Source organism: Onychostoma macrolepis, chromosome 18 (genome assembly GCF_012432095.1).
Source record: "Onychostoma macrolepis isolate SWU-2019 chromosome 18, ASM1243209v1, whole genome shotgun sequence".
In the NCBI taxonomy this organism is placed as follows: domain Eukaryota; kingdom Metazoa; phylum Chordata; class Actinopteri; order Cypriniformes; family Cyprinidae; genus Onychostoma; species Onychostoma macrolepis.
The window spans coordinates 25,534,937-25,547,607 of NC_081172.1; the positions used below are offsets into that span (position 1 = coordinate 25,534,937).

At 36.1% G+C, this 12,671-nt stretch overlaps 1 protein-coding gene across 1 annotated transcript in view; it reads right to left on the reverse strand.

The window, feature by feature from the left end:
* dmxl2 (Dmx-like 2) overlaps positions 1-6,852 on the reverse strand; it is a 73,157-nt gene extending 66,305 nt beyond the window's left edge. The window contains 1 exon segment of the mRNA XM_058752081.1: positions 6,444-6,852. Coding sequence (XP_058608064.1) covers positions 6,444-6,530 — 87 coding nt within the window. The 5' untranslated portion in view covers positions 6,531-6,852.
* Between the last annotated feature and the right edge of the window lie 5,819 nt (positions 6,853-12,671).

A 12,671-nucleotide genomic window follows, 5' to 3' on the forward strand; every position in this document is an offset into this window, starting at 1 on the left:
GTAGACGTTACTGCGCAGCTCATTCACTCTGAGACAAAATATGCAGACTTCACATTTATGTAGCAGTCACAGACATTATTCCATATTGCAATTTGAATTTGGTTCACTGGACAGTTTCAGAGATTTAAATGTTTGCCTTCAAAACTTTTCAAATGTCAATGATATTCCACATTATACAACAAATTCCATTTATATGATTTTGTGTTTTCCACTTCTCTCTCTTTGTCAGCAGACACCGTGTGAATGACACAGGCGAAGCAGTCTTGAGAACTACAGTAATTGCTCAATTTTATTGAACTCACTTTTATTTAACATATCACATAAAATGTGTCACCAAACTTCACATACGACACACACTTTCATTTTTAGTGGCAAGTACCGATCATCTAGATGTACTTTAGTACATAGGCTCAATATTATAAATTACTCAAAAGTTTTATTTTTTTTAATTATTTATTTTTATATAAATATCAATATTTATTTATTGCTCAGCACAAATGGAACAATGAAACTGGAAAAACAAAATTATATAAAAAAAACCCTCAAACTTAACCAAAACCAACTTAACTGGCCTCATCTAAAATCAATTAAACTTAATTAAATTGTAATATTTAAAAATAAATAAATACAAATAAAAATCAACCCAGCTAAACTTAATTCAAACTCAACTCAATTAACATTCAGCTCAGCGCAACCATTCATTTAACTTAAATACAACTCTATTCGATCAAACTCAGCTAATATTTGAATCAGTTAGTTTCAACCCAAATAACCTGCATGAACTCCATTAGGCTAAGCTAAACTGAATCAAACTGGAGAAAACAATTATAACAAATATGTTTACCTGTATCATTTCAAACAATGTGTGTGTGTTCAGTGCAGTAGACTATCATTCACGTCCCTCTGCACTGTGAGACTGAATACGACTAGAGCAAGACATCATTCATCAATCTCAGAGAACATGATCCTCTGGGAGAAGACAACTCAAATCATCCTGCCCGATTCGGCTCTGCGTGCCTGTCAGCATTCGTGATCCGACATGTGTGCAGTGATTGTAATAGCCTTCAGAGATCAAGACTAGTCCCGCTGAATGGTTTAAGCTCATAAAGGGCTATTCCACAGTACGTTAAGCAGCTACTGACAATCATTACCTGCACTGTTTAAATACTAAAAGACCTTCATTTGTAAAGTATCAGCTTTAGTACACCCTATACTGAGCTCAGATAGCTCCTCTGTCTCCAAACAAGAGCAGATAAACTAACACTGATGGGACTGCTTTTTTCTGGTTATGCACTACAGACAAAATTGATGTTGGTACAATTTGTTCTAGGAGGTGCTTTATGGTGGTACCTACAACTTCAGGTGTCTTCCTGGTATCAACAAGCCAAACTAACCAGGCTTACTTTTTTGCTTTACTACAAGTGAAACTGAAAGGTATAATTTTATACAGACAGGTTTGGTTAGTTTTTTTTTTTTTTGTTTGTTTTTTTAAATCACACACCAATGTGTAATGCTTAAGCACTATTATATGTTCAATACAGTGTGACAGCTAAAACTTTTATTTGATTAAAAAAAACATTTATTTGTATATAACAGAGACACAAATCTAAATTATTTGCAACTTTTATCTGAATTAAATCAAAAGTAAGCCACAAATGCCATAAATTAACATTACATTGAAAATAATCTGGAATGTTCCTTTAACCAATCGTTGTACCATTTCTACCATTATTTGTGGCTCAAAGGAAGAACAAACCTCATTGATTCTTGGATGTCAAACAAGCACATTTGAGTTTTCTTTTAGCATATTTAATGTCCAATGATCAATGTGTGAATAAAAGCCTAAAATAACTCTATAAAACCTACTGTATCATATTTGAGAAACAAATTTCTAAGGCCTGTAAATTATCAACACGATCAAAACCTTCAGTATAATGTAACTCTTAGGACTTTTAGTATAATTGTAAAAATGTCCACCTTCCATGGTAACCATTTAATGTAAAATATTCACTTTTTCAAGCAACTAACATGATTATACATAAAAATAAAATTTCTGGGAAAAATCATGTTCAGATACATCAGGCTTCTGAGTAACGTTCATCTGCACATCTTTCAATCTTCCTTATATTGCACTGCATTATATGTTTTGCCCCCCACAAATAAAAACTACAGAGCTTTGATCATAAAATGATGCATTTAAATATCATCTTACCAAGACATACTGTATTATTGGGATATATAGAGTGACACTGACAACTGATATTTATATGCATTTTATGCAAGTAGACTGCATTACTGTTGTAAAGATGTCATTGGTTTACAATTTATAATTTAATTGCGCACCCCTGTAAAAAACTGAGATTTTTTTTTTTTTTTTTTTTTTTAAGGGTAACATGAGGGAGAGTCATTGATGACAGAATTTTCATTTTGGGAAACTATTCCTTCAACAGACCACTGACAACCGCACACGCGAGGGACAGCGTACAGTGCGCGTGGCGTGAATTTCATCATCAGAATAGTACGCACGTACTTTGTACGCACAGGTCGCACATGCGCATTTAACTCTCTTGCAGCAATTAGTTTATCCGCAAGGTGGCAACCCTGCCGTGGGGGTATCAATTCACAAGGTAGCCAAAGAAAAACTGCATAAACAGAACAAACCAGAATGTGGGTTAGCTACAGCGACAATGGAGGCCTACATAGACGAGAGATTGTGCAAAGAGATTAGAAAATATCCTCATTTGTACAATTGTAGCATGAAATAAATATCTTTGTATTCTATGAGTTTTAACCCGTGGCGAGAGATTGAGCAAACACTGGCCCCGTTAGGCCAGGAGAGGTATTGCAATTTGTCGCAAAGCGCATGCGTCGAACGTCTGTGTACGCATACGAGTCAAATGAAGTATACTTTGCAAGGCTGTGCGTACGACTGTACGCTAGGGCTGCACGATATATCACACGCAATATTAAATGCGCATCTTGTCAGTAAAGCCGGTTCTGTAATCATTTACTACACAGAGCCGTTGTTCAGCCGTTGTTCAGATTTGCACAGCTTGTCAGTGAACAACATTGCTGCTCCACGTGAAACCACACACGTGATGGAAATTACCGCTGATTACAGAACCGGCTTTACTGACAAGATGCGCATTAAATATCGCATGCGATATATCGTGCAGCCCTACGTACGCGTACGTTTTATACTTTGGCCTTAACGCTGCTCATATCCATCACTAAGCTGTTTGTCTAAAGAACCCGGAAGCACAGCTGCTTGTTATGTGACACATCAGTTCGGTGATAAACATCAGCTCATGTTTACAAGCAGGCATGAGCCATATTTTTGCATATTACATATTCGTATTACATATTCATATTTGCATATTACATAAGCGTCTCTGAATGTTGCAGCTATTGATGAAATGATATCCTGGTGAGGTTACAGCACCCAAATTAAACCCAAAGGCATTGAAATCCTCTGGTGCTATGATCCACCCTCCACTCCCGCTGGCTAATAATCCCAGCAGGCCCGGGATGAGGCGCCTGCAGGAGTGAAAGTGTGTGTCAGCCTTGAGTATGGCGTGACCGTAACATATTCAGACACGCTGTGCTGGGGTGTATTTTTATGCCATGTCCAATGACAGAAAGCATTCCCTCACAAACACAACCTACCACTCCACAAGCCCAAGAGATGCAAGAGACGCAAGAAACAGCAAGAGATGAATGAAATGATAAACTAAATATGTTCCTTCTTTGGCAGTCTGTGGGTTTGCTGTATTGTGTGCAACTGTCACGTTGATGCGGTAAGCAGGAAGCAAAAAAGCAAAAGGCTTGACACCCAGAAAGTGAGACTGACAGCTCTCACAAACCCAATGCGGAGTCTTCTAAAGCTATTTAGCTATTGAATGCTTTACTAAGCTGAAATTATAATATAATGTCTTTAAAATCTTTTAGTTTGGGAAATTTTCTTAGCAAAAACGGGCATTATCATGAATTAATAAGTCAACTGCATATACATCACGGATAAAATGTTTGGAATAATTCAGATTATTCAATGTTTTTAAGAGAGGTCTCTTATGCTCACTATGACTGCATTTATTTGATAAACAATACAGTAAAACAGTAATATTTTGAAGTGTTATTACACTTAAAAATAACTGTTTTCTATTTGGATATGAAAAGCTGAATTTCAGCAGCCATTACTCTGGTCTTCAGTGACACTTGATCCTTTATAATAATAAAAAAAAATAAATAAATAAATAAATATATTGAAAACAGTTTTTGCTGCTTAATATTTTTATGGAAATTGAGGTAAGTTTATTCAACAAGGACGCATTAAATTAAGTGACAATAGAAACATTTATAATGTTAGAAAAGATTTATATTTCAAAAAAAAAAAAAAAAACTATGAAATAATCCTAAAAAATGAAATAAAAATATTCACAAAAAAGCAGCAAAAGCTGTTTTCAACATGGATAATAATAAGAAGCATTATTAACAATTGAGCACCAATAACAACTGATTGTACCTGAGTGCCAAATCAGCATAATTATTTCTGAATGACACTTGAATAATGCTGAATTACAGCTCTTCCATCAAATAAATTTTAAAATATGCTAAAAATGTTCAATTATGCTAAAATAGAAAAAGATAAAAAATAAATAAATAAATTGTAATACTATTTTACAATATTACTGATTTTACTGCATTTGTGATCAATCTTGGTGAGTACAAAAATATTTTTTATGAGACGATGTAAGAAATTTTCAAAAGTACAAAATTCACAATAAGTAATAATTCAATTTTATATTCAGAAAAATGTTTAAAAACAACTAGCTAATGTCAACACTACAGCAGGAATACTGAAAATTTCTAGACCCACTTTATACTAAGTGTCTTTAACAACTACGTACTTAGTTTTAAATTAATCATTCGATACAATGCACTTATTGGGTAAATGTTTTTCTATTGTACTTATATTTGAAAAATAACGACTTGTAATTACATCTGTAATTAATTTCATCACTAATTACACTGTTGACCCTACCTCTACCCCTTAAACGTAACCTGACCACCAAACCATCCCTAACCTTACCTGCATCCCACCTCAAGAGCAACAAAGGTGTTTTGAAATTCAACATTAACAGGGCTTTGAATATTATGTTGGACAACAAGCGGCTTTCAAAATTAAAAAAGGTTGACAACAACAACAACAACAATTCACCAGCACCTGCTCACACATGTCCAAACACAGCTCTTGCACAAGCCAACGACAATCATTTCCAAAGAGAAACCGATACTGTCAGCGCTGACCTAATCATGTGAAAGTACATGTCCGGAATTTCTGATAGAGAACCTGCGTTAAACCAGAGAAATATACAGACTGCATGACAGGTTTCAGTTCTTATTTCTGCTCCGTGGAAGCCGCTGCTATGACGGTCAGACAAATCAAAGCGCACAACAGAGCACCTTCCCATAAAAAGGCACAGCTTGATTCTTTCAAAAACACAACGGTCTAATCATTTGACAGCAGATATTTATGAGCAGCCAGTAATATTCCAGCACTGATCACCGCAGTCTTCACGATGGGCTCAATCAGATTGAAATGGCGAGGGAGGAACGCTGCCAAACAGATTGCTGAATCACATTCCTGCTAGACATTCTGCATGTTTTATAGTTATATAAATGCCAAAAAACCAAACAACTGTAATGCATTTGGTACTGATTGCCTTATTGGCATTATACTGTAGCTATAAACATGCAATGCATGCAATGCAATCCCTCTGTTGTGCGCGCATATATTTGTTATTTTGAATTCACTATACCTTTAAGCAATACTTTTTGATGTAGGCCTACTTGTGTAAACAGAGGCTCTGAATTAAACATTCTGAATACAGGCCTAACTCACAGTGCACAACATGCAGTGATTAGATCTTTACATTTGAGACTCTGGCCTGTCAACTGTACTCTGTGACGTCACTGTGTGCACAGCTGATGGGCTCAGCATCCAACCACAATGGCAGTGTCTCATAATAACCTACTAAGATAATCACCGTAGGCTGCTGCATTTTTGGGCAACACAATGCATCTCATCTGCTGTCTAGGTACTAGTTACAACCAATATCAATTATTGTGAGCGAGTGTTGCAACCGGCTATAAACATGCATAGCATTTCATACAACCGTGTTAGAGTTTGCACACCGCAGGGGTGTGTGTGCGTGCGCGCGCGCGCTACTGATCTGCAGGGACACACACACCGCAGATAACCTTGAGGATGACAGATGGCACACTGAACCCATACACGCATCATGAGGATGAGGATGGTGGTGGTGGTGATGATGATGATGATGATGATGCCCACTGGCTGCATGCACACGCGTCACGCTTGATCATCGATCACGCACAGGCGTAAAATAACGCGCCGCCGCTTAGGTTTATTTCTCACTCACCGTGAACGGGACGTCGTGGACGCTTCCCACGGAGTAGCAGCAGTCCCCCGGGTTAACGGCCCCCGTCAGCACCTGGTGCAGATGCATTTTTGTTGATCACGCCGATGTTGAATTATTTACAGCAGCGACGCTCGGTTTCTCTCCGGGAATCCCATCCGACAGCGTCCGGCCTGGCAGCCGCTCATCCGTCTCTAAACACCCGTGCGCTTAAACACACACAGGCTCTGCTGAAATATGTGTCTCGGTGTCCGATTTCCCTCATAGAATGGTTAAAACCGCTCGTGTCGCGTCGCTGTCAACATTAACGAGCGGATTATACGTTTCTCCTCCCTCTGTTGCTGCTGCTGCTGCTGAGACTGGAGCGCGCGGCACGATCACCGCAGCGGCGCTCGTGCGCTCAATGCGCGCGACCTACAGACAGCGACGGTGTAGAACTGCACCAACTAGATGCACTTTCTCAGCCAAGCCAAGACCCCCAATATAAATGTTTTTGACAAAGTTAAAATTGTTATATATAAATAAATAAATAAGACTTTGTTTCAGATTATTAAAGAGTAAACTAAAGAGGATAATAGGCTACAATTGTATTGTTTCTTGGTTTCAGATTAGTAAAGAGTAAACTAGAGGATAATACAATTGTATTTAAACTTTCCTAAATTATATACATACATAAAAGTAGTAAGCCCAACTTGGCATTTATTTATTTATTCATGTGTTTGTTTATTATTATTTATTTATTTATTTATTTATTTTGCAGTTTACTGGCAGGAAAATACTGAGGGCCAAATTACTCACAATTAAATCATTAAAAAAAATATTGAAATATATATTTCAATATATTCATTCATTTAATGCACGTCCTGACAACCGTAACCCTGAAAATGAAATGTGGAGGAAATAAACAAATGATGTATTTAACTATTTATTTATATATTTCAACATTTAAAGATTTAATTTTGAGTAATTTGGCCCTGCATAGGAGAAAAGCTACACAACACTGGAGAAAACGCATGTTTGTGTTTATGGACGTTTATTATTTTATAAACGTGATCCCGCTGAGGAAGACAGACCAAAAAAACTCTGATAGCGCTTTCTTTTTAGTGTCTACTAAATCATTTACATATAAACGCTTTGCTTTTATGACATTCTCATTATTGTAATCTTGGATGCGTTAGGTCATTCTAGGGCGTCTACATCTAGGGCCTTTAAAGGGCTTCCATGTTTCCGTAGCGCGCGCACGAGCGTGACGCGTCTGCTGCACGCGGTTATTGATCTGTGAGCGAGGGTGAGGGAAGAGAAATGCGGGGGTGTTCGGTGTGTCCCGTTCAATGTAGATCACACAGAGCTCAGGTGAATAATAAAGACATTGAGTTATTGAGTGCGATTTCACACTCTCCTGAAGGAATTAACGCCAAATTCACACTCAGCGCTACAACTGATCCCGATCAGGGAATCCCAACACCCCTGCACGCGTCGGTTTGGTGTCTTCTGAAAACACATTTCATGACGTTAATAACATTACAAGACATTCATAATGTTACATGGCATTTACATCATTGACAGTCATGGCACGACTTTCATAACACGATAAAACAATGTGATAAATTACATTCACAAATTATTAAACGGCGAATGTAATATAACATAACATTGAGTTCCACTCATAATAATACTCATAACAGGGTTTGACATTTATAACATGATATGACATTCATAGCCTAACACTGACAGTCATGGCATAACACTCTTAACTTTAAATTACATAATATGTGCCATTCAAAACATTGCACTATTTGTAGCCTAATATTGCATAATATTTAAAACATGATAAAGTATGACATTTATAATAGTCTACTGCATAACACTCATAACATCCATTGACTCAAATTATAGCAAATATAACATTATAACAGTACATCCCATTAATATCAAATTAATAACATTAACAGTTATCATTTTCATAACCTATTAAATAATATAATATTTGTAACAGTACATGGCATTCATAATACATGACTTTCACAGCATTACATGACATTTGTGATATTACATGACATGATAAAACAATACAAAAAATGATAAAACAATAATATTAAATGGCATTCATAATAATATCTTCAATTTATAACACTGCATACCAGATAATGCCACTTAGCTGAAATTATTTATCATGTAGCAAAAAATAATAATACATGGCATTTAGACAGTATAACACGTTCATCACATTGACATTCATGGCATACTATTTAACATTAAATTACATTCATAATACATGCCTTTCACAACATAACATTTGTAATATCATAACACTCATAACACCACTTGACTCAAATCAACATGTAGCAAACATGACATTTATAACATTAAATGACATTTTCAATAATTAATGACAACGTTCATGCCATTCACAATAATACATGATATTTATGATACATAAACCATTACATGACTCAGTACACAACACTCAAAACATCTTATGACACATACTATTCACATGGCATTCAAAATAATACTCTGCATAACACTGCATCCTTAATAATTTATAAAGCATCAGAATGATTTCTCTTAGATTTTAGTATACATGCTTGAGAACTATAACAATTCTTGTGTCATGTTTAAAGTTAAAGTAAAAATGTTATTGTTATAATGTACAATGCAACACAGTGACTAAGCAAGTTTTAACAGCAACCCTCTGCGTAAATGTCCATATGCACCGACAGCAAAGGGTACAGCGTGTCATACACACTCACACTCACACACACACACACACACACACACACACACACTGGTCTCCATGTTTTATTAGGACATTCCATAGACATAATGATTTTTATACTGTACAAACCGTATTTTTTATATCCCTACCCCTCACACAAAACTTTCTGCATTTTTAGATTTTCAAAAACTTAATTTTGTATGATTTATAAGCTATATTCCTCTTGGGGACCAATACCTACATAAATAAATAAATAAATAAAATAAAGGTCAAAATTTACTGGTATCACTAACTTGTGGGGACATTTGGTTCCCATAATGTAGGGAATATCAGGTATACACACACATACAGTACACACACATTTGCTAAGTCTGTACTGATTCAGTGACCGGGGGCTCATGATCATGTGATCTGCGTGTCCCAGATTATGTGTGCAGAGGTCATTCACAGACAAAACATCCTCTCTCGTGAATTCCAAACAGCTACAAAACCTTTATCTGAGTTGAACATTGACTCGTGGGATGTGGAAGTTTTCAATGGATCTTTGTCATTTCAAGAATGTGACTTAGTGAGATTGTATGATAAAAGATATACAGTATGCAGCTATGCTTTCTGACTTGTGCATCACACAGGCATAATCATAAACACCACCGCAGAGTATTTATAAATGTGTGAAAATGGTTCTGCTGCTGTCTTGCTACTCTTATACAGTATATGATCACCAGAGTGACACTGAGAGGAAATGACAGTCATGTGCTACACCCTACAGCGCAGACCACCCTTGGTCTTTTGACACAGGGGAATCCTCTACACACACTCACAAACATACACATCAGGCCTCTGGTACATCAGTATTTCAGTAGACTCTCCCTCTCTCCTCTCATTTTGAATCATATTCTTTATCCAGTATCCATTGCTGGTAAATGCTATGTTGCACTACAGGCTGTGTTTGTGTGAAAAGCACAGTTTTCTTCTTTTGAAGAGTCTCCAGAGAACTGCTGAGATGCAGAAAATCAGTTGGAACTTTCACAGGTATGTGTAAATGATAGGCTGATATCTGTGTGGTGACACTGGCCCAAGATGACTTTAGATTGACCTTTTTTTTTTTTAAACTTAAGGTCTGTGCATGAAGGAAATGGGTTATGTTTGAAAACAGTGTTTGCTGAAAGGTGCAGAGTAGATCTTGCTATTCATTTAAAACAAAAAAAATTATATCTTTACTTTATACCAGACTTTTAGGAATTTCAAAGGTGTCAAGCTGGTGTAACCATCCTGTTATTTTATATAATAAAAGTCTGAAATTCTGAAAAATACAACAATAATAACAAACAAACAAACAAACCAAAGTTTTGCATAATCTCTAATTATTATTTCTTGACAATAAGAATAATAATAATTGTAATATAGATTATAGTATAGTCCTATAGCAAAAGGTCAGACAAGTGGTCGGATGGCTTTCTCTAGATGTTATAAATCTTATTGGGTATATATATCTACTGTAAAATGCAGGAAATCATAATGTCATATGACAGGAAATTACATCACAAGAGGATCCCAGCAGACCCTGATATAAGTCTCAGGCATATCAGATCATTTTACCTTTTCGTTTTACCTGAAAGTTGCATGTAAAATTATATAACCCCAGAAAACTATAGGAAACATGATTGGTTCATTAGCACGAACACCTAGGAAATGTATTTATTTATTTATTTAGTTAGTTAGTATGTGATGGTTGCACTATTTGTTTGTTTATTTATTGGGACATAATGACACAAGTAACACAAACATTAGATTTCTAATATTTTGCCTACTTCATTTTAAACTACATCTTAAACTTTTAAGATCAGTGCAAACCTATTTGTTTCTGACCCTCATCTGAAAAACGCAATCAGTTTGCAAATAATAATTTATATTCAGAGATGTCATCATTCCCTTTCTGAACTCTCATGAGATGAACTCCTTGTTTAACCTGAGGTCATCTCACTGAAGGCATTAGTGAATGAACTCTATGATTGAGAGTATAACTGATTAACTCTAGTCTGATTGAATCTCTCACAGTTGGTGTAGAGAAGCCCATTTACACAAAACTCATGTGATCTACTGACCTACTCCACACACAGCCACAGAGATCAGAGTGACTGTGGATGTTTGGTGTGGGTTCTCTGTTCCTCTGAGATTAGCTGTTGGGTTGATGAAAAGCCTATTGTAAAGCACATATTAACCCAATGCTGTTTGATGGCCTATCACACATCTGCTCTTAGACTGTTTACGCACTTGGTTCGATTTACCTCTATAGGTCTATTTAACTCTAATTTCAGACAGCTTCCAAAACCAACCAAATGAACCAAACCCTTTATTGTTGGTCATTATTATTTTGCTATGCCTGTTTGGCATCTAGCAGAAAAGTAATTTCAGAGGAGGAGAGACTTATTACAGTATATTTCAATGACAGATTATAAATACAAACATTTTTATTTTCTCTTTAGAACATGATGCATTCAGATGATGCACAAGACCAATAACATTATTAATAGGATGAATTTTTATTTCCTATTTATTCCAGAATAAGCAAGTTTAAGTATTGTGTATGAGGAAACGGAGCATGCAGAGTTCAGTTATTTAATAATAGTCATGTCAGAGCCAATTGATTCTCCCCAGCCGGCATATGACTAACCTTCAACGTTGAAATTTGGTTGAAATAAGGTCAGTTCTTGTTTCAACGTTGAAACGTTGATACAACATTTAATGCTGAACGGTTGAAAACATCCTGATACAACTCAATCATTTATTTCAATATTGCTGTTTCTGTTTATTTGTTTCAAGGTCTGGTTGCTGTAAGTCATTCTAAACCATGCAGTAAGACTTAAGGTTCTGAAACACAAATACAACATTTTATGAAAACCTGAGCGAATTTGGTCTCTCCATTGACAGCCCGATCGACTGAAAAAATATTGTAGTATGTCCATCCATGGTTGCCTGCTGCAGCCATATTGGCTTATGGATATTTTTATTGAACACATATTCCCACCCCCCCTTATTTAAAAAAAAAAAAAAAAAGTTTATTTAAAGAAAATGTGCAAGTATACTTGCAGTATAAACACAATATTTACTGCAAGTGCATTAGTAGTTTACTGATAATATTCTTCAAAATGTCCTTTCATAAACTAAAAAGTGGGTTAGAAAGTGGGTCCACTTGTAATATAGTTTCAGTACTAAAGAATGCAACTCTGAAAAGTTAAGTGGCTTTAAAAAAAAAAAAAGTAAATATTTAATTGTACAAAATATTAAGTGGGCCAAAAATACCCTATATGTCACGGCGAATGAGACAAAAGGATTCAAGTGCGGTTAATCACAGTTTATTGACTAAAGTCAAGACAAGCAATCAATTCTCAAGAGGTTCGCTGGCCGGGTAGCGCAGCGATCCAATGGGCTGCCTTGATGGACGAAGATCAACAGCCGGAGAAACGGGTGGTGAAACTGGTCGGACAGAGAAGGGAACCAGGAGAACACGC